Source organism: Amphibalanus amphitrite, unplaced genomic scaffold, assembly GCF_019059575.1.
Source record: "Amphibalanus amphitrite isolate SeventyFive unplaced genomic scaffold, NRLGWU_Aamphi_draft 000053F_arrow, whole genome shotgun sequence".
NCBI lineage: Eukaryota > Metazoa > Arthropoda > Thecostraca > Balanomorpha > Balanidae > Amphibalanus > Amphibalanus amphitrite.
Window position 1 is genome coordinate 442894 of NW_024881549.1, and position 24084 is coordinate 466977.

At 46.6% G+C, this 24084-nt stretch overlaps 1 protein-coding gene across 1 annotated transcript in view; it reads right to left on the reverse strand.

Annotated features, from left to right (window-relative positions):
• LOC122377946 (multiple epidermal growth factor-like domains protein 6) overlaps positions 1-24084 on the reverse strand; it is a 113956-nt gene that overhangs the window by 34774 nt on the left and 55098 nt on the right. The window contains exons 3-4 of the mRNA XM_043358577.1: positions 4042-4116; positions 2811-2917 (exon numbers count right to left, since the gene is read on the reverse strand). Coding sequence (XP_043214512.1) covers positions 2811-2917; positions 4042-4116 — 182 coding nt within the window. The remainder of the gene's footprint in view (positions 1-2810; positions 2918-4041; positions 4117-24084) is intronic.

The window sequence follows — 24084 nt, forward strand, 5'->3', positions numbered from 1 at the left end:
GGTCCGGTGCAGCCCCGGTCTGCTCTGTCTCCCCTACACCTCACAGCCCGACACCCGGGCCGTCGGCTTGTTTGAGACGGATCAGACACATCACATGGTGGTAAAATACGTCAGCTTCAAATTATTGAATGGTGTGAAACGTTTTTTTGAGCATGATTATGATTATAATGGAAATCAGATGGAATAGTAACCATTTGCTCATAACTAATGTAAGCCAAAAACAAATCCAAAATATATTTTCGGTGCTGGACCTTCTTCAGTGGAATGACAAAAACACGAAAGAGTGACACATTTTAAATCATGATAAGTAAGTACGCACTCGCAACGCTAATAAAGCTACTTCCGAGAAAACGCATCACATTCATATGAAACATCCAGATTTTTGAAGGCATCAAACATAAGACATTAGATACTGGAAAACATTGGACAGCATAATATCAAATCGCTATGATATATGGTACATATGTATCACGTATATATTTTGGATTTGTTTTTGGCTTACATTAGTTATGAGCAAAAGGTTACTATTCCATCTGATTTCCATTAGCTTCAAATTACTTACACTTTTCCATTATCCATGCAAATCACCATGAGTGATGCTACTTTGAATAGTCATTGATTTATCACTTGGAGTGAAGCTGTTTGAAGAAAGAAAAGAAATGTCAGGTGCACACCTTATGACCTTTACATAGATCCTTTCTTTGAGATTGTATGTAAATCAGGGCATATTTTAACATACTGACTGCGTCCCATTTGGGGACGCAGCCCCCTGCCTTTGGGACGTAGCACTCGCGAAATTTGGACCACTGCGTCCCACACTGAAATGTCACGGTTTCAGCGGAAAAGTGCAAGCAATAATAATTAGCATGCCTCGGTCTTTTACTATGCAACAGACTCCATAAGAGCCCCACACCGGCTTTTTAGTGTCCCTTGTCGGCCTTTGAGTGCCCTTTGCCGGCTTCTCAGGGCCTATTGGCGACCTCTGAGGGCTACTTGCCGGCCTCTGAGGGCCCTTACCGGCCTACAGGGACCAGCAGCTCTAAGGGTTCCACACAAGCCTGCGATGACCCCCTAAACCAGTGGTTGAAGGCCCCCACAACGGCGCCTGCGAGGGCCCTCACCGGCGGCTGTGAATGCCCCACACCGGTGCCTAGCTGAGGGCCCAACACTGCCACCTCTGAGTGCAACCGGCACCCCTGAATGAGGTCCCGAAACCAGTGCTTCTTAAGACCATATATCGGCGGCTCTGGGGGCTCAACGCCGGAGCCGCATCGGACGGCCACTCACCGGTGACTTTTGAGGGCCCCACACCGACGACTCTGAGGGCCCCACTGGCGTCTGAGTGTACCTTGCTGGTCTCTAAGGACTCCACAGGGCTCCCGAAGGCACCGCAGACCTCTTGAGAGCCCCTTGTCGGTCTCTGAGAGCCCCTGTCGGCCTGTAAAGGGTTCGAGCCAGCAGCTCTAAGGGTCCCACACCGGACTGTGACAACCCCACACTGCAGTGTCTCTGAGGGCCCACAACGGCAACTGTGGTCCAGGACCCTCACCGGCGCCTCTGAGGGCCCACAGCGGCACCTCTGGGGGCCCGCACCAATGCCTCTGAGAGCATCAGACCGGTACCTGTGAGGGCCCACACCAGTGCCTCCAAAGGCTTCATAACCGGCGGCCCTGAGGGCCCTACGCGGGTGATTTTGAGGGGCGTACCGAAGGCACCACACAATCCCTTAGTCTCGCTGAGCTTCTATCCCAATCCCATACCGGCTTCTATCCCAATTCCGGCTCAACTAATTATCAGCCCCCCTCCCCCCTCCATGGGTCAGCAGCGCCGCGCCGGTGTCGGGGGCCAGCGCCATCGGGGCGGCAGTCGGCCACGCGCACTCAGTGGTTACTGGTTAGCGCTTAGCACCGGCGGCTAGCGCACGCCCGGTGTGTTATCGGCCGTGAGCCGCTCCAAAACGGCTGCAGTAACTGGTCGATATAGGTAGTAAGCAGATACAGAGATGCAGGTGGATAAGGTATGTGCCCTTTCCGATCGAAGCATGTGCCCTATGCCACCTTTGGGACGCAGTAAAAAATCCTTAAAATATGCCCTGATGTAAATGGATATATGAAGACACAGGCTCATTCAGTGGCATTCGAATCTTCGTATTATATAGCGAGACATCAAACGGTTTGAGTCGCCTTGCACGTTGCCTTCAAGCAGCGCCAAAAACTCATTCATAGATCAGCGTACCCATTAAGTTGTAGCCCACTACCCCATATGGAGAGATTGCATTTCACCAGTGCTTTTTATGAGCGACTCGGGTAATTTGTTTGATTTCTCGGCGGCTAGATTTCTGTTCTTATCTGCTACAGCCGTTGTCATCTTGCTCACAGGTATGTTAGGTAAGAATTTATCACGCGTGCTCAACCGTTTATATTGCTAGTCTGTAACAGCTTTGTTGCTTTATGAAGTGGCAGCCAAACAAACGATCCACTCCATACGATCTGGCGTACACAGTCTGAGTTGCGCAGTCTGCATATAAAGTAATATTGTGTATGCAGTCATTGTTACGGGTTGCATCCGTGTTTGCTGCTTGCATGATCTGGACATGCGGCATACAGATGTCAAATGTGGGGTTTAGGTGTCATTTACGGACGGATGAAATAGTCAATGTTTTCCGAACTTGGCCTGCTCCTTGAATTAACAATCAATAAGGTCTTTCGGAAATCGTCATTCTACATCCCATGTTTGGTCAGCACTTCTGTTATAAAAAGAAACACCTGGTCAAAACCGCGGGCTCCAAATCAAAACTGGTAAACACTCACCAATGATGCATCCTTCCTTGTGCGACAGGGACCAGCCCTGGCAGCAGCGGTACACGACTCGGACTCTCGGCAAGAACTGCTTTCGGTAGCGGAAAACATGTTGACCCCTGAGGGATGGTGGGGAACCATACCGGTCATACAGGTCATATAAGATCACATAGGTCATATAGGTCACATAGGTCACACAGGTCATACAGGTAATACAGGTCGTGTAAAAGCAGGTCACGTTTTGTCCATGCCTACGTATTCGTTCTAATTACCCTTTCATGATTCCGCAGAGTTTCTGTACTTTCCATGGCTTTCACACCAAGTGATCGCTACATTCCTAGACAAAATCCGTCCTCACTAGTCGGCTAAATCAGCCAGTGACTGCTAACCACGTCTGAGGTCAACTGCAAACAACGGCCCGTCATCATCCGATCCTGACCAGACACGGTACAAATCGTCCCAGTGGCCGGCTGTCGGGCGATCTGGAGTTATGTGCGCCGTCACGACCGCCGCGCCGGCCGCCAGCCTCAGAGGCTCGGCAGTCCGACCCAAGTCGCTGAGACGTACCTATTTAATGAATGCAAAAATATACGGCGATAATATTAGGGAGAGAGCAATTAATATTTCAGTAAGTGATGGTAATGCTTAGTCATGTTGATTTTGATAAGCAAATTAGAATGATCAGTTACTTATACAGGAGCGGCCTTCTTGGACCACAAAGGGTAGTCATGCTAGTCAAAGCTTGGTCATACTCGTGCAGAGCACCTCCCATGTCTCGTTTGCGATTTAGATAAATGCTTCTTTACTATGTCTTACAGACGACCCTGGCATTGGTGTTGATTGTGACTAAGGATTTTTTTATTCATTATTGCTCTTGAATATTTTTGTGACTGGATTTCTTGACTTTTGTTTTGAGAACAAAATTATGTAAAATAAACAGTATCCAATTTCCATTCAGAGCATTTTAACTACGTAAACTGACCAAAAATGACTTGCCGCTGTATTCAAGCCCACAAAACTTCTGGAGTATTTGCATGACGTACCTACTCTCGCATGCACATTTATAACCCCAACCGAGGCTCGGCAGCTCAATAGTCTTACGGGGAAGTCATAACAATGCCTTGGCCCTATCCCTAACATGTTGAAATAGAATCTGGCCAGTTGCCAGGAAATCTAAGAAATAATATATCCAGGACAAATCAAAGCACACTGCAAATATGTATGTGTATCATGCACATCTTACCTGTGTTTGAAATGGTAGACTTTGGGTTTTCCGTTGCCCTCATAGTCGACTGCTCGGTACTCGCACACGTTCGGCCTGGAACAAACAGGTGGGGGGGGGGGGGGGTGAGAGAGTGCTACTGCTGACATTTGTTATGTGCTCACGGTGAAGTCAGCAGATGTCTAGCAGTAGCATGTCACTAACAGACCTACGTTTCATTATTAGGTGATCAGCCATTTTACATACATATTACGCATATCTGCCGGGTTACACTTCGCTGATTCGATGATAAGGCAGTTTATGAAGGGAGGCTATGCGTGAGCACTGAGTAAATTATGGAATTAACTTAATCTTTATGTTTATCTGTGCTATTTCGCTTTATTCTGCTAGCAGTGCCAGCTATGGGCAGCTATGGGCAGCTAGCTATGGGCAATACGGTAATACGTGTATACCAGCACTGCGGAACAGCATAGATGCAGGCGTCTACTAGCAGTCAGACATGTGCGTGGATCCGAAAAAATGGATCTGGGATCTGGTCCCACGGATCCTGATCTCGGATATGTCAGGATCATAGATCCAGTTCTTAAACTTATCGACAGATCCGTAGGGATCATAGATGATAGATCCGAGTCTAATATTTTTGCTTGAGATCCAATGAAATCATAGATCCTCATTTATTTATTGTCAACACAGAAATCCCAAAAGATCGCTCGTTGCAACTCACAAGCGTTCTTATTTAGTGATTTATGTGATAGCACATCATAAGCCATAGTTTTATGGCACTTATTGACATAGAAACACTTGCAAACTTGGTTTAAAATGTTGTGCATGGTGGGATCCACTCAGATCATAGATCCATCTTCTTGGTTTATCATCAGATCCCGAGAGATCATAGATCCAGGATAAATTTTTCACGCCGGATCCGGTGGGATCATGGATCCGAACCTGCAGATTGCTTCGAGATCCACTGAGATCATAGATCCATCACTCGGATCCATGCACATGTCTGAGTACTACTAGCAGTGCCATCTGTTGACGAAAAGGTAACAAACCAAGCACTGCGGGACAGCATACATGCAGGCGCCCAGTAGCAGTGCCATCTAGGGGCAGGAAGGTAACATATGAAGCACGGCGGAACAACATAGATGCAGGCGCCCAATAGCAACGCCATCTAGGGGTAGAAAGGTGACATACGAAGCACTGCGGAACAGCATAGATGCAGGCGGGCACTAGTCTGCTATAGGCAAAGGTAACACATTGCGAGTACGCCAGTGCGGAACAGCATGAGCAGTATAAACTAAAGCACTAGTGTATCCGTCCGGAAGTGGAGATGTGATAAAATTGATGAAGGTGACGGCTGGTTAGCAGGAACCTAAATCGGCATTACATAGACCTCCATGGGATGTGGACTGTTAACAATAAACCTCCCATGCGATACGAGAAGATGATGAATACATTATCTTCTCGTATATGTAGACATTTTTAATATAATAGATATTAGTAACTCAACACTTATCAAAGAATATCTTTGCACAATTGTGTGAATATGTATAAACATTTAACAATACACGAAGCTATGATGCCTTCCGTGAAACGGCCTGAATGGGAGCTCCTGTATTTGGTGCATGAGGCGAGGCAGCTAAGCTCGGTCCACCGATGCTTGTCAGTTGTCGAATGCCGTACCTGTTGGCATGCTTCGTCGAATTTATCCAACTCGTTCGATTGTTATTTGGAAAATAATAGTAAATTTCAAAGAAACTGTCTGTTTTGAGAAACAATTTTGATGGATCTAGTAAGATCCACTCTGGTCCCCGGTGCTTTGCCATCGGCAGCAAGCACCTCTCCGGGACGAAAGCGACATCTGTGCAGAGGCCAGGGACCGGTACATCAGTTCCGTGGTAGGGGGCGCTGGGCTGTTTCGGTGCATGATGTTTTCTCATAACCAGATGGAAGTACACCAAACTTAGGCCTGGGGCTGGGTGCCAGGTGCAGCCAACTATGACTATCTAAAAATCGTTTTTTCCTTATATGAAACAGCGGCATTTCATCGTTCGCCTGCTTTGACAGAGTAGGTAATGATACCTCCCTCCAAATGAACCAACGCCACTCAGTGCAGTCAGAATTTCTAAGTCGGCATGTATTTACTTTTTATTGAATCACGAAAAGCACGTCCTATAGCATCAAGCATGATATAACATTGGAACGCTCAATGTATGTGCGTCGACTGATATAGCCGACCCTACTTGTGTACCTACTGCAAAAAGCCGACGTTGCAAGACTGTTTCTGTCCTCCGGAGCTGGCCTTCCACTGTAGGTCCCTCGCTCCAGTCGGATTATTTATCACAGGGACTCAGTTCTCTGCTATTAACCGCAGGTTGTTTGAAAAGACAAACACTATTCGTTAGAATTGTGTTTTTCTATTGAAAAACAACCGGAGCGGTCGTTCTCCGGGCTATGTTTTGCAAGTCTGGCAGCGAATTGGGGCAACTTGGTAGGGGCCTAAACGAATCGCTCAATCTTCGTAAAAATTCCAGGGTATGGGCTCCCGCAGGCGATCTACCTGATGGCACCGGTCGGTACTCGCTAAGAAGTCTTTTGCGCGTGGCACGTGCGATTCCATTTTTCCCATGTTAAGTCAACGGGGGTTTGGACACTTTTTGCGCGATCGCGAATGGCGGGAAAACGAGCCAAGGAAGAGGTGGTTTTCTTCCCAGCATTTTATGGCAAACACGTTTGGGTACACGCCAGTGTGCGCTGTATACCTCTCAGAATCTCGGAACGTGTCTTTGCACGAGGTCAAAGTTGGAATTTTGCTGTGTCCCATGTTAAGTCAATGGACGGCGATGTCGAGACTTTGCAGAGACATTTTCATTCGATCTTTGTACAAAATTTTAGAGATAGATTTCGTCCAAACTCTTATATCTTGTAGAGGTATTTGTCAGTGACGTGTTCCTTGGCTACTAAGTTTGACACCTGACAAGGAAGGAACGGACGTCGTTTTTAACCGCAGGTTGTTTGAAAAGACAAACACTATTCGTTAGAATTGTGTTTTTCTATTGAAAAACAACCGGAGCGGTCGTTCTCCGGGCTATGTTTTGCAAGTCTGGCAGCGAATTGGGGCAACTTGGTAGGGGCCTAGACGAAATGTACAATCTTCGTAAAAAGTTCAGTGTATGGGCTCCCGGAGGCGATCTACCTTATGGCACCGGTCGCTACTCGCTTAAAACCTCGTGGCACGTGGCACGTGCGATTCCATTTTCCCCATGTTAGGTCAACGGGGTTTTGGACACTTTTTGCGCCATCGGGAATGGCGGAAAAACGAGCCAAGAAAGGGGTGGTTTTCATCCCAGCATTTTATGGCAAACACGTTTGGGTACACGCTAGTGTGCGCTGTATACCCCTCAGAATCTCGGAACGTGTCTTTGCACGAGGTCAAAGTTGGAATTTTGCTGTGTCCCATGTTAAGTCAATGGACTTGATTGGGGCCTAGACGAAATGTACAATCTTCGTAAAAAGTTCAGGGTATGGGCTCCCGGAGGCGATCTACCTTATGGCACCGGTCGCTACTCGCTTAAAACCTCGTGGCACGTGGCACGTGCGATTCCATTTTCCCCATGTTAAGTGAACGGGGTTTTGGACACTTTTTGCGCGATCGCCAATGGCGGGAAAGCGAGCCAAGAAGGAGGTGGTTTTCTTCCCAGCATTTTATGGCAAACACGTTTGGGTACACGCCAGTGTGCGCTGTATACCCCTCAGAATCTCGGAACGTGTCTTTGCACGAGATCAAAGTTGGAATTTTGCTGTGTCCCATGTTAAGTCAATGGACGGCGATGTCGAGACTTTGCAGAGACATTTTCATTCGATCTTTGTACAAAATTTTAGAGATAGATTTCGCCCAAACTCTTATATCTTGTAGAGAAAGGAGCATAGTACATGCTGGTATGCTTCGTTAAGCTGGCAGAAATCGTTTTTTCTAATAAAGTTCGTTTGAAAATTAAAATTTTTAACATGGAAAGTCAATGGGAGCGTCTTTGTTGCTTAATAACTTTTTACGTTGCAGATATACCAAAGTGAAAAGTTAATAAAATATACAACTTTCGATGCTCTTTCCAACAATTAATAGAACGTCACTGCACGATGTGCCGTTTTTAAGAAAAGCTGTAAAAAATCAGGGCTCGACTGTGACTTGAACCCAACCACATTAGAGGATACGAACAGGTGACGGGGATACCTCCCGTGTGCGGATGTGACACTGATTATTGCTAAATATTAGCAGTCGGCCGTTGCGGGGGCGCCTTTGCAATGCTTATATCTCTGCAACCACTGGACCGATTCACTCGCGGTCTTTTGTGTGGGATAGCTTCTTCCTTTCTTACACGTAGTGTGGTGTTCTCGATGCGTATGGGTGACCCCTAATGCACGTGCCACTGCCACGTGCAAAACGAAGAGGTGTCAGTTCGGTAACAAGTCTAATAACTCTGTAGTTAGTTTGCCGATTGCGCTGGTACTTGGCATGGATGTAGGCACCCGTCCCGCAATGCATTTCCATGTGTCACGGTTGGGGTGCCGCTGCACGTGCGCACGGGCAGGGTGACGCTTCCAGATCTCGAGAACGGCTGGGCCGATTGTGATCAAAGTTGGCACACCGTTAGGGCTCGGCGAGTAGGGTGCCGTGCACAAGTCAGATGGGACCCAGTTTGCACGTGCGCACGTGCAGGACGACGCTTCCAGATCTCGAGAACGGCCGGGCCGACTGTGCTCAAATTTGACATACCACTAGAGACTGGTTAGTAGGGTGCCGTGCACAAGTCAGTAAGTATGTATTTTCATGTGCCGCGGTTGGGGTGCAGCTGCACGTGCGCACGTGTAGGGGTCGTTTCCCGATCTTGGAAACGGCTGGGCCGATTCAGATTAAATTTGGTACATCGCTAGAAACCGGCGAATAGAGTGCCGTGCACAAGTCAATTGGGGCCCAGGTTTAACCGCAGGTTGTTTGAAAAGACAAACACTATTCGTTAGAATTGTGTTTTTCTATTGAAAAACAACCGGAGCAGTCGTTCACCGGGCTATGTTTTCCATACTTGGCAGCGAATCAGTACAACTTGATTCCAGCCAAAACTTCTGCAACGATTTTCGTACAAATTTCAGGGTATAGACTTTCGAAGGCGATCTAGCTGATGGCACCGGTCGCTACTCGCTCAGAATTCTTTTGCGCGTGGCGCGTGCGTTTGAATTTTCGCCCATGTTAAGCCAATGGGGGTTTGGGACACTTTTTGCGCGATCGCGAATGGCGGAAAAACGAGCCAAGAAGGAGGTGGTTTTCTTCCCAGCATTTTATGGCAAACACGTTTCGGTACACGCCAGTGTGCGCTGTATACCCCTCAGAATCTCGGAACGTTTCTTTGCACGAGGTCAAAGTTGGAATTTTGCTGTGTCCCATGTTAAGTGAATGGACAATTTTGCAGAGATATTTTCATTCGCGCATTGTAAAAAATTATGTGTCACGATTTCGTCCAAACATTCGAGAGTTGTTGAGAAAGGAGTATAGTATATGCTGTTGTGTTTCGTTAAGCTGTGCAAAATCGTTTTTTCTTTAAAAGCTTGTTTAAAAATTACAATTTTTAACATGGAAGGTCAATGGGAGCGTCTTTATTCCTCTATAACTTTTATCGTTAGTAAAATATATAGGTGAAAAGTTAATATAATATACAACTTTTGATGCTCTTTCCATTGATGTATAGAACGTCACTGCACGGTGTGCCGTTTTCAAGAAAACTTGTAAAAAAGCAGGGCTCGACTGTGATTTGAACCCAACCACATTAGACTATACGAACAGGTGGCGGGGATACCTCCCGTGTGCGGATGCGACACTGATAATTGCTAAATATTAGCAGTCGGCCGCCGTGGGGGCGCCTTTACAAACCTTATATCTCTGCAACCACTGGACCGATTCACTCGCGGTCTTTTGAGTGAGATAGCTTCTTCCTTTCTCACACGTAGTGTGCTACTCTCGATGCGTATGGGTGACCCCTAATGCACGTGCCACGTGCAAAACGAAGAGGTGTCAGTTCGGTAGCAAGTGTAATAACTCTGTAGTTATTTTGCCGATTGCGCTGATCCTTGGCATGGATGTAGGCACCCGCCCCGCAATGCATTTCCATGTGTCACGGTTGGGGTGCCGCTGCACGTGCGCACGGGCAGGGTGACGCTTCCAGATCTCGAGAACGGCTGGGCCGATTGTGATCAAAGTTGGCACACCGTTAGGGCTCGGCGAGTAGGGTGCCGTGCACAAGTCAGATGGGACCCAGTTTGCACGTGCGCACGTGCAGGCTGACGCTTCCATATCTCAAGAACGGCTGGACCGACTGTGCTCAAATTTGGCATAACACTAGAGACTAGTTAGTAGTGTGCCGTGCACAAGTCAGTAAGTATGTATTTTCATGTGCCGTGGTTGGGGTGCAGCTGCACGTGCGCACGTGCAGGGGTCGCTTCCAGATCTTGGAAACGGCTGGGCCGATTTAGATTAAATTCGGTACACCGCTAGAGACCGGCGAATAGAGTGCCGTGCACAAGTCAACTGGGACCCAGGTTGCACGTGCGCACGTGCAGGGTGTCGCTCCCAGATCTCGAAAACGGCCGGGTCGATTGCACTCAAATTTGGCACACCGCTATAGACCGGCGAATAGGGTGCCGTGCACGTCAGTCCATAGCACACCGACTCCAGTCTGCACGTGCAAGGCTGATCCTCTCGTTTGGCGGCGGGCGTTTTTGCTGGGTTTACAGAGGTGCTTGCTCAAACAACCTGCGGTCCCGCGATGCGGAGCCCAGCATCGCAGATGCTGGTAACCGCAGGTTGTTTGAAAAGACAAACACTATTCGTTAGAATTGTGTTTTTCTATTGAAAAACAACCGGAGCGGTCGTTCTCCGGGCTATGTTTTGCAAGTCTGGCAGCGAATTGGGGCAACTTGGTAGGGGCCTAGACGAAATGTACAATCTTCGTAAAAAGTTCAGTGTATGGGCTCCCGGAGGCGATCTACCTTATGGCACCGGTCGCTACTCGCTTAAAACCTCGTGGCACGTGGCACGTGCGATTCCATTTTCCCCATGTTAGGTCAACGGGGTTTTGGACACTTTTTGCGCCATCGGGAATGGCGGAAAAACGAGCCAAGAAAGGGGTGGTTTTCATCCCAGCATTTTATGGCAAACACGTTTGGGTACACGCTAGTGTGCGCTGTATACCCCTCAGAATCTCGGAACGTGTCTTTGCACGAGGTCAAAGTTGGAATTTTGCTGTGTCCCATGTTAAGTCAATGGACGGCGATGTCGAGACTTTGCAGAGACATTTTCATTCGATCTTTGTACAAAATTTTAGAGATAGATTTCGCCCAAACTCTTATATCTTGTAGAGGAAAGAGCATAGTACTTGCTGGTATGCTTCGTTAAGGTGGCAAAAGTCATTTTTTCTTTTAAAGTTAATTTGAAAATTAAAATTTTTAACATGGAAAGTCAATGGGAGCGTCTTTGTTGCTTAATAACTTTTTACGTTGCAGATATACCAAAGTGAAAAGTTAATAAAATATACAACTTTCGATGCTCTTTCCAACAATGTATAGAACGTCACTGCACGATGTGCCGTTTTTAAGAAAAGCTGTAAAAAATCAGGGCTCGACTGTGACTTGAACCCAACCACATTAGAATATACGAACAGGTGACGGGGATACCTCCCGTGTGCGGATGCGACACTGATTATTGCTAAATATTAGCATTCGGCCGCCTGTGGGGTGCCTTTAGAAACCTTATATCTCTGCAACCACTGGACCGATTCACTCGCGGTCTTTTGTGTGGGATAGCTTCTTCCTTTCTTACACGTAGTGTGCTATTCTCGATGCGTATGGGTGACCCCTAATGCACGTGCCACGTGCAAAACGAAGAGGTGTCAGTTCGGTGGCAAGTCTTATAACTCTGTTGTTATTTTGCCGATTGCGCTGGTACTTGGCATGGATGTAGGCACCCGCCCCGCAATGCATTTCCATGTGTCACGGTTGGGGTGCCGCTGCACGTGCGCACGGGCAGGGTGACGCTTCCAGATCTCGAGAACGGCTGGGCCGATTGTGGTCAAACTTGGCACACCGCTAGAGGCTGGTTAGTAGGGTGCCGTGCACAAGTCAGATGGGACCCGTTATGCACGTGCGCACGTGTATGGATGTAGGCACCCGCCGGGTAATACATTTCTGTGTGTCACGGTTGGGGTGCCGCTGCACGTGCGCACGGGCAGGGTGACGCTTCCAGATCTCGAGAACGGCTGGGCCGATTGTGATCAAACTTGGCACACCGCTAGAGGTTGGTTAGTAGGGTGCCGTTCACAAGTCAGATGGGACCCGTTATGCACGTGCGCACGTGCAGGCTGACGCTTCCAGATGTCAAGAACGGCTGAACCGATTGTGTTCAAATTTGGCATACTGCTTAATACCGATCAGTAGGGCGCCGTGCACCAGTCATTTAGTATGTATTTCCATGTGCCACGGTTGGGGTGCAGCTGCACGTGCGCACGGGCAGGGGTCGCTTCCAGATCATTAAATTGGATGGGCAGATTGAGCTCAAATTAGGTACACCGCTAGAGACCGGCGAATAGGGTGCCGTGCACAAGTCAATTAACCCTATTAGTGGCAGGCTCCTGGCTACGGGACAGCTTGCACGTGCACACGTGTGGGGTGACGTTTTTAGTTTTCAGGAACGGCTGGGCCGATTGCACTCAAATTCGGCGCATCGCAAGAGGCTGGTTAGTAGGGTGCCATGCGAAAGTCAAAGTGACATTTGTGCGCTTGTGCGCTTGTGCGCTGATAGGTTTAGAAGGCGCATTGCATTACGCAAAACAAAGCAATGCATTTTCGGCTGCTATGATAAGACCCGCTGGAGAATCGATATCAAATGTAGAACCGCCAAGTTTGGCATAACCTCTGGGGCAACTTTTTGGCACCTTCCCTGAAAATTTAAGGTCTTTGTTATTTCAGGTCAGGTCACCAGGTCACTAAAACCGCTGGGTGTATGTGGTATTGCGGAACAGTATGCATTCAAGCGGTTACTTACGTCAGAGGCGGCAATGCGGCACAGCATGCATTCAGGCGTCTGACACTTCTGCCATCTAGCGAGGAAAAAGGAATGTTTAGCTAAGACGCCAGCCGCATTTACCGCACTCGGTAACCGGCATGACAAGCTTAAGTGCTTCGGGAGTTGATATAAAAAAAGAGGTTGATATTGACACAAACGGTCATAATTCAGCTTGAGCAGTGGTCGGCTGGTACTTACTATTTTTACGTCCTTACTTGCGTCCCTCATTTTTCGGACGCCACACTACAATAACTCGGTAATTACCCTGCCGATTGCGCTGAGTGCCGGCGAGGGTCAAAGTTTCAGGAAAATGGAAATGAAGATGCTGACACACAATGTAAAAATCAATTTCGCAAATAAAAACACCCAACACGTCAGTTTAACTTCAAGTGTCTTCAATCCGAGCAATTTGCTTCTGAAACCAGTTTTGAAATATGGCAAAATAACTTTCAGCGTGGGGCCCCGCCCTACCAAACAGGCTCCGTGCCCGAAGAACACATATAAACCGAAAATAACTAAATGGCTAGGTTCATTCAAAACTGTATAGGGAGCTCCGCCCATGCTTTGCACTCGTTACTGATTGCTGTGAAATAAACGGCATTATTACCAGTAAAACGCTTTTTGGGCGAAGAACGAGCGAGCGAGATAGTGAGCCCTGCACGTGCGGAAGGGCGAGAGGGTGCTTCCAACGGGCTTGCGCAAAGCACCCTTCTAACCGGTCGCTAGCGGTGTGCCAAATTTGAACGCAATCGGCCCAGCCGTTCCTGAGATCTGGAAGCGGCATTCTGCACGTGCGCACGTGCAAACGGGGTCCAAAATGACTTTTGCACGGCACCCTACTAACTGGTCCCCAACCGTGTACCAAATTTGAGCACAATCGACCCAGCCGTTCTTGAGATCTGGAAACGCCCCCTAACCAGCACCCTAACCGCAACACATGGGAATGCAGAAACCGATGGTAAGGTGAATTTAAATCCAATTATTCAGCGAAATCGCCCCAGTAATTACCGAGTTACTGAAATGGGAACAAATTTGACGCCTCTTATTGTTGTATTTTGCACGTGCACTGGGGGTGACCCACATGCATCGAGAGTATGCTATTTTGGGTAGAAGGGATGCTGCTACCCTACAAAAATTACCGCAAGTCAATCGCCCAAGCGGCTGCTGAGATATGAGCCTCTCAAAATCACTACTTTTGCAAAACAGCTTGAACACCCTTGACTTTTCACGTGGCACGTGCCACGACGGTCACTGAGATGTATCAAAAGTAGTCAGTTACGGGGTAGAAGGGATGGAGCTACCCAACAAAAAAGACCGCAGGCCAATCGGTCCAGCGGTTGCTGAGATATAAGCCTCTCAAAAGCGTTACAGGCCGGGCCGGGCCGGGCCGGGCCGCTCATACTGAGATTTTTCCGTTATATTGAAAAGACTCACTTCGCTCGCTGCGCTCGCTCGCTCGTAATTACTCTTATTGCAAGCACTGCACCTGAATCGCGATGCGCCTGCAACCCAAAAAATAGAAAATGACCAGGTGGACAAGGTCACGCGCTGTTTGAAGAATGGAAAATGCAGATGAAGTTGTTTACGCTGCTTCAGGAATTAGGAATTTGACGGTTACGGTTAACAATTGTGCTGTCAATTTCAATAGAGACGCATACATTACTCGGATTGACGGATTTATACACATATATACAGTTCGTTACATTGATCATTGTTCTATCACTGCATCGGAACTGTTGTTTGTGCTTGGTTTGTTAGAAGACTGGGACGAGACCAGGATAGACACGGTGAGTGAGATGCCGCCGCACTGTACCATCGCTGTCGAAGCGTCCGATTCTTTCAGCGTATTTTTTTTTCTCGAAAAAATAGGTAGGCAATCAATGTTAGTTTCACAAAAAGTCTTCTTAAGTTAAAGTCATTCTGGTCTGCGCAATGGATTATAAATCTCAGTACGATGACTGATTGCGGTGTCCTAAAAAAACTGCGCATCTGAGACAAACGTTGATTGTTTACAGCTTTAAGTCACCCCATGTGGCCTGCGATTCACTTGGAAGAATCGCCACCAAAAATTTTAGCTAAATGAAGTGACAAATACCAGTTTTGTTGGATATGCTAGTTTAACAGCCTTGTCATGATCAACAATACCAAGTTTCAGCGTCGCAGTTGGTCTAGCACATGGTTAGATAATAGTTCGGATCTCTTCAAATTTGACCATTTCAATGACTCCAATAAAATGGAGCCCAGTTAGGTATTTAGTGGTAACTTATCTCTCAGTGTTGGTTATTTTGGAAGGCCCATCAATTATCTTTCATTTGTGCATAAAATTATTACATTCTTCGTAAAATATCACTAGAGATCACCCTAAAGCATTTTTTTTTAGAAGCATGGCAAAGTCACCCAGCAAGGCAAAGTCACCCCCCCGTTTACGGTACCAGGGCTTTTCTTATCTTTGTGCCATATTCGCACTGATTCTTTGGGGCTTAGGTTGTTTATTTCTTGCGTGATTGCTGTATGGTTGTAGTGTTTTCCTGGAATCATTCATCACAAACATGAAAAACATATATTTCGCGATTAATGTGCCATATGGAATCAACAAGGTACAGGTCTCGCGGGTTTTAGCAGTAGGGTTTGCCTCTATGAAATTTAGTAAATTTCCGGCCATATCTTCTTCATCTTAATCTTTTAAAAGGGTTAACGATTCATCGATTTATCGTACAAATGCCCGCCGTGATCCTCTTAAATGGCTTCATCGCATATCGATTAGTTTCTGAAATATAGCTGGAGATGTAAAACGGCAAAACCTACCCGTTAAACCCACGAAAGCCGTGTTCATGAGCATGCCGCCGCACTGTTCCATCGCTGTCGAAGCGTCCGATTCTTTCAGCGTATTTTTTTTTTCTCGAAAAAATAGGTAGGCAATCAATGTTAGTTTCACAAAAAGTCTTCTTAAGTTAAAGTCATTCTGGTCTGCGCAATGGATTATAAATCTCAGTACGATGACTGATTGCGGTGTCCTAAAAAAACTGCGCATCTGAGACAAACGTTGATTGTTTACAGCTTTAAGTCACCCCATGTGGCCTGCGATTCACTTGGAAGAATCGCCACCAAAAATTTTAGCTAAATGAAGTGACAAATACCAGTTTTGTTGGATATGCTAGTTTAACAGCCTTGTCATGATCAACAATACCAAGTTTCAGCGTCGCAGTTGGTCTAGCACATGGTTAGATAATAGTTCGGATCTCTTCAAATTTGACCATTTCAATGACTCCAATAAAATGGAGCCCAGTTAGGTATTTAGTGGTAACTTATCTCTCAGTGTTGGTTATTTTGGAAGGCCCATCAATTATCTTTCATTTGTGCATAAAATTATTACATTCTTCGTAAAATATCACTAGAGATCACCCTAAAGCATTTTTTTTTAGAAGCATGGCAAAGTCACCCAGCAAGGCAAAGTCACCCCCCCCCCCCCCGTTTACGGTACCAGGGCTTTTCTTATCTTTGTGCCATATTCGCACTGATTCTTTGGGGCTTAGGTTGTTTATTTCTTGCGTGATTGCTGTATGGTTGTAGTGTTTTCCTGGAATCATTCATCACAAACATGAAAAACATATATTTCGCGATTAATGTGCCATATGGAATCAACAAGGTACAGGTCTCGCGGGTTTTAGCAGTAGGGTTTGCCTCTATGAAATTTAGTAAATTTCCGGCCATATCTTCTTCATCTTAATCTTTTAAAAGGGTTAACGATTCATCGATTTATCGTACAAATGCCCGCCGTGATCCTCTTAAATGGCTTCATCGCATATCGATTAGTTTCTGAAATATAGCTGGAGATGTAAAACGGCAAAACCTACCCGTTAAACCCACGAAAGCCGTGTTCATGAGCTGTTCGCGAACACGGTGAATGAAAAGGGGTGGATATGACCCCCTCACTAGCCGTTTCGCTACTAATGAGCTAAAGACTTAAGGAAAAATCGAGCGTGTGCGTTGTTACGAGATGCATCGGCTGATATCTGGTATAAGGTCTTAGGCTAGCCCTCGACGGGCCAGGGGAATTTATGCCACCCCGAAAGTTTTTCCGTTCGCATTATGTACCGAGTGGCCCAGAAAAAACGTTCCCAACTTTAAATCAATATTTCTCAGAAATTGATAAAGATACAACATTGAAACTTCCAGCAGTCAATGCGGCATATATTTTCAGTAAATGGTAAGATTTTTATGTTATTCGGTCAATTACTTTTTAAACGGTTCGTGTTTCTAGCATGCAATGTAAAAATCACTTTTTTTGCTCAGAAGTTTACTAAAAATGTGAGTGAACGGGCCACTTCCATTTCGGCACCACGGCCTGCAGCCATGACTGCTACTGGCAACTAGTCTCATTGATGGTTCAGGCCTCAGGGTGACACATTCCCTCAAGCTTTTTTCCCTTATTCGGTCAATTTACTATTCGATCTTCTTGAAGGGATGGCGATCAGCAGTAACCCATGCACCGTGCCACTCCTTCTCCTCGAAACAGGACTTGTGTTGAAACAAATGGCATCCATTAACACAATGTTGGCTTAGTATTTGAATATATGGCACATAAGTGGGACAAAAATATTTAAAGTAACAATATACGTGCTGGTATCATTCACGTCTAAAGTTGAACCCAAAAATAGAAAATGACCAGGTGGACAAGGTCACGCGCTGTTTGAAGAATGGAAAATGCAGATGAAGTTGTTTATGCTGCTTCAGGAATTAGGAATTTGACGGTTACGGTTAATAATTGTGCTGTCAATTTCAATAGAGGCGCATACATTACTCGGATTGACGGATTTACACACATATATACAGTTCGTTACATTGATCATTGTTCTATCACTGCATCGGAACTGTTGTTTGTGCTTGGTTTGTTAGAAGACTGGGACGAGACCAGGATAGACACGGTGAGTAAAATGCCGCCGCACTGTACCATCGCTGTCGAAGCGGCCGATTCTTTCAGCGTATATTTTTTTCGAAAAATAGGTAGGCAATCAATGTTAGTTTCACAAAAAGTCATCTTAAGTTAAAGTCATTCTGGTCTGCGCAATGGATTATAAATCTCAGTACGATAACTGATTGCGGTGTCCTAAAAAAACTGCGCATCTGAGACAAACGTTGATTGTTTACAGCTTTGATTCATGTTGCTAGGTGGTTGCTAGGGAGCTAGAGACACCAAGAAAGATCATAATCTAAGCAACATTGCAGCATTTACGGTGTTGTGCAGCGTGTACATATGCCGCATTGCTAGTGAGGGCCGATAAGAATAAGAAAAAGAACGACTTTTGATAAGATTGGTATCGGTTACAAATTCGATACCGTAAGCGGGGGTGACTGCCATGTTTTCAACTTAAGACGCTTGTTATTTTTTAAACTTGTTAACTTATTGGGATGACTCTATGTTTAAATCACGGATGACGATTGGCTATTTGGGTTTCGCCATTATCGTAGTTATATCACGCCTTAACCCGCGACCTGGTGGGGGGGGGGGCTATTTTTTGCCCCCCCCTCCAGACTTTTCGATATATCTCCAGAACCGCTGCGCCGATCGTCACCAAACTTTCAGTACCCTCCCGGACATCAATTTTACACATTGTGACCAAAAATTTTTCCAAAGGCTCTGATAGGTTGGCCGGAAATGACGTCAGAGTGACGTCATGTTCTGCCGTTTTCGACCCAAAAAAGGGTTTCGCGGGAAGAGCTGTCAGGCCTATAGCTTTGCAAATACAGAAAAATGATGAAGACATAAAAGCTGTAGAATGAACAGGGCTACAAAACTGCTATCTCGGATTTTTGAATTTTTTTATTTTGAACCCCAAAAATCAAAAAAATATTTTTTTGGATATAATAATCGAAAAATCCAAAAAGTTTTTTGAATTTCGAAAAAAACCGGAATATATGTGATAGTCCTTACCGCTTTCCATCCACATACCAAATTTGAAATTGATACCTCTTTTTTTGGCGAAGTTATAGCGAAAAAACTGTTCAAAATTGATGACGTCAAATTTTCAAACTCAATTTTTAGCAATTCTAGACCCCGTAGTGCAAAACAAAGACCACCATTAGACTCCCCGTGACGAGCTGCATCGAATCAATACCGATTTTATGCAAAACTATCAACTTTAAAATTTGACCTTTTTGGCCTGACCTTGACCTGACCTTGACCTGCACTTCACCAGAAAGTGACCTAAGCCGTACCTGATAGTCTTATAAGCAACACCATTGAGTTGGAAATGAAAAATTGGCCATAAAACATGCATCACACAACCTTAGTAAAGTTGGGCTCATGTGACCTGACCCGTGACCCTTGGTGACCTGACCTGTGACCTGACCTGGCATTGTTAGTGACCTCTAATAGCAACATATCTACTAGGCAACTGACGCCCTATCGCTGATTCTCGACAAAATGCGTTTTCCTCGGTGTTATAGCGCATTCCCTAGAAGACCCGTGAACGGTGAAACATTTCATCTTTGACCTGACCTGTGACGTCATTGGTGACCCCGAGGTCAATGAAATTTGGTTTCCTTCGGCAAATTTGACAGGCCTTTCGAACGCCGTTTGAATTTTGCGGGTCCGTCCAGTAGTTTCGGAGATACGAGGGGGGGGGGGGCAAAAAATAGCCCCCCCCCCCACCAGCTCGCGTTATAAACAGACCCCACCAGGGCGCGGGTTAAAATATAAAATTTTAAGGGAAATGAGTCGTGGCAAAGTTAAACTGAAAAAGGGGTGACTTTGCCACTATGCCAAATAATGGTTTTTAACGCTAACAAGTACTTTTCAAGCATTTTTGTTCCATTGTATGGGGAAGGGCAACCATCCTTTATTGTTTTATGGGATACAAATAAAGCATTTCGAGGTTTTAAGCAATTCGAGGTTTTTTGCTCTTAAACGATGTACAAATACCTTACTTTTTATAATGCATTATATTTGTTGAGAATAATTGATATTTGATAGTAAATAGATACTGAAAATGGTTCAGAATCGATAAATAAGCAAATATACTATTGTATCGGTACTCTAGGATCTTGCCGCTTTTTAGCGGCATTAAGAGGAACTGAAAGAGGACGTTCTTGTGGGAACTGACCGACACAATTGTTATCATCGTTTTTATCTATAAAATGATACAGATTTCTTCAGCCAGTCTTACTGGCAAACTCAGGAGTTGTAGATGACTTCCATCTCGGCACCACGGCCTGCAGCCATGACTGCTACTGGCAACTAGTCTCATTGATGGTTCAGGCCTCAGGGTGACACATTCCCTCAAGCTTTTTTCCCTTATTCGGTCAATTTACTATTTGATCTTCTTGAAGGGATGGCGATCAGCAGTAACCCATAAACCGTGCCACTCCTTCTCCTCGAAACAGGACTTGTGTTGAAACAAATGGCATCCATTAACACAATGTTGGCTTAGTATTTGAATATATGGCACATAAGTGGGACAAAGATATTTAAAATAACAATACACGTGCTGGTATCATTCACTGTTCTATTTTTCTATTTTTTCTAGCATGCTACGTCTAAGCCAATCATTACTACCGTTCAACAACGGCAAAAAGCAAAAACGTCTTACTTAATTCAACATAAGATTGCTGGCTTGAAAATGATGGTACAGTGTTATAGTTTGGCATATCAATGCGCAACGAAGTGACGCACACTTGATGAAAATTTTGGCTCGTTATTTGCACTCGAATTTGAGATATAGGCCTCCAAAGTTCGGAACGTTTTTTTGGGTCACCCGGTATAAGGCCCTGGCCTGGCGACGGCTAATCGTTGACCACTGAGGTCAGGTCAAGTGCCTAAAAATAGGAGTTTGGTTTTTGGTAAATAACTTCGCCACAAATGGTGGTAAGACCGTTATTGTTCTTAAACATTACTCACGAACTTTTCACAAAACAATATAAAAACACCAAACCCAGGAATAAAGTAAAATATGTTGATGCACATTCTTATGAATTTAGAAAACGTAGTTATTATAAGCCTTTCATATGCTTTATAACTATGTCCTTTTCATTGATTTTTCTTTGCTCGTTTTTTGCAGATAAACTGCTTTGCGATCTGCTTACATCTACTGAGACCTCCCAGGGATAGGATATTCTCATCATGAAAGGGTCAAGTTACGCCAAAATAGCAGAGGGGGTAAAGCCATCATTCGCCGAAGTGATGACGGGAATGTCCCGTGAGGCCAAATCTGGGAGGATTTTTTATCGTGATTGGGATGCCACCCCCCTCAACAACAGGAAGGATCCCTGTTTTGTGGACTATGATGCTAACATCATTGGCATTCATGGCGACGGAAACTGTTTGTTTCGGGCGCTTGCTTATGCTGTCGGTGACCCCTTGCTAAACCACGTAGCCCTGCGGCAGAAAATATGTGATGAGGAGCGGACCGATGACATTCTTAGGGCAGTATTCTCTGACCTGGACGGCCACATTGATTCCATGAGCAGGGGAGGTGTGTGGGGTGGTGAGCCAGAGATCGTGACAGCTGCACGTGTTCTTGACCGTCACATCTATGTGTGGGATAACGGTCGTCTGGTGGCTCATTATGGAGTGCCAACTCACCCTGCTATCCACCTATGCTACGAGAGGCAGAACCAGCATTACAGCCTGCATCTGGTCGCACCATCTCCAGTGCCACAAACGCCTCAGGAGAAATCAACTGTCAAGGCTTCATCGTTCACGGTTGAGCAGGGAGTCGATGATGATGGCGATTGGATTGTTGTAAAGGGACGTGGTGGTCGCCAGAAACAACATGCACATGACGTGGCAACGCCTGAAAGTGAGAAAGACTGTGCAGCAGAGGCAGCTCTCAAGTGTCCCACTTCTTCAGTCACAGGCAATAAGGAGAAACCGGCTGGGGGACGTCCAAAGAAACGCAAGCATGTCTTATCAGCTCACTTCATTCGTTCCGTCAACGTCGAAGATGCAGGCTCAGCAGCGCAGCAAACTTGTGAGGGCGCCGACGTGCCAGTGACTGGTTCTGAATCGATTCCGGCTGCTACACTTGGCGCAGATTACGGGGGAAAGGACGACACAGCAAAAGACTGCAGCAGGGAGTGTGACACCGCAGTCAGCGCAATTGCCAAAAAAGCACGCGCTGGGCGTCCCAAAAAACGGTGCCCACCACCACCGTCATCAAAACGTACAGCCCCAATGGAAATTGATGTAGTAGAAACCAAAGAAGTAACTCCCCAGAACATCGTTCAGTCGGCTGCAGCGCCTGAAGCTGGCTCTTCAAAGACTGGACAGTCTGCGTCTAATGCTGCGGAACGTAACGTTCAGCGTCGTATTGGTCGCCCGAGGAAACGTAAGGCTGTGATTCCACTTCGGGGAAAGAATACCACCACGGACACTACTGTGCCTCAGGCTATTGCTACACTTGGTAAGGAATCCGATCAACTATTCATTGAACCAGTAGAAACGTCATGCAATGAACCAGGGCTTCAGTCTTCGTCGGCTGTTGATGCAACTGGCTGTAATATCCAAGGATCCATGTCATCTACGGCTGGCTACATTCAGTCAGATTTAGACATCGACGGGGTTTCCACGCTGACTCGTGCCATGCTGGATGACTTCGTGGATAAGACTTCGCATTGTGTTGTCATAGAAAGTGTGACGACTGATCTCAGCTCATCAGTGGACAACAATTTAATCGGCCCCTGGCCATACCGAGACAGCACCAAAGTCGTTGTGACGTACCTTATTGGTGATCAAGGGGAAAAACGCCAAATTTATCTTTGCCACTTAAAGCGACGTGGGTTTCCTGCTCCATCGCGTAGCGGCCAATTACGTTACGCGTTTTACTCGTGGCTCCGATTCAAGAACATGGTAAAAAAGGCTGGTCAAACAGTGGCCGCCGTTCTGGAGGACGAGGATCTGTTCCACGAAACGCTTCGCCTTGTAGATCGCTTCTACTCTAAACATCCACGTCGAGCGGAGGAGGAAGGTCTGCAGCCTCACCGGGGTCCGCAGACTTGGGAGGACCGGCATAATCTCCTCCAGCTGCACTACTACGGTAAGGGCTGGTATAAATTTTACCGTTTCTCTACCCTCCGTGAGATATTCATATCCAGACATGGAGCTGATCGCTGGGCCGAGTTTCAAGCTGACCCCTGGTCGGAGACACTCTCAGACGAGCATTTCGAACTTCTGCTTCGAGATGTTCACCACAAGCTTCGGCAACACCATTTCAGATACATTCACCTGATTGACAGCTATGCAGGACCACAGTGTCAGGAAGATCGCGGCAACACCACTCGCGTTCAATACAACGTGCTGTTTGTCACTCGTTCCACCACGTCTGGTGGGCGGCAAAAACGCAGGCCGGTGGCGCAGGCGCCACCTCAGCGCACTGCAGCCCCTGCCGCCGATGACACCAGTGCTCTCACGTCGTTCTTCCTCCGATCATGCGCTGATTGCGACACGCTGCGTGTTATTGATGCTAGAGCTGCGTCCAAGTATCCGCTCGGTAATTACACCTATGCCGGCGATCGGCACAGAGTTCGTTTCGCTTGCGACCGGCTGGTCGGCATCACGTGTGACACTCCTCCAGACTTTGTCACCTGTACGGCGGAAGAAAAGCCGTCCACCTGGGTGGCCATGGGCGCTCGGACGGCGGGAGACGCGTTACCGCCACCGGCAATGCAGCTTCGCTCATTACGCGTGCTGGACGCGTCTGATCATACAGAGGAAACTGAGGTTCTGGCTAGCTATCATTACCGTGGTGATGACAGAGCTGCTGAATGGACTGGTCGTCGTGCCGTACTGACCCGAACGTCACACAGTGGCGTCGTCACACTGGGCACGCAGGCGAAGCGCAGACGCTTCCGTCCTATTTCCAGCAGTCAGTTCACAGCCGGCCGTTTCACAGTTGACAGTCCGCGCGAGGCAAAATGCTGCCAGGCGTGGCACGATCCGCTCGACATCGATTCTGAAG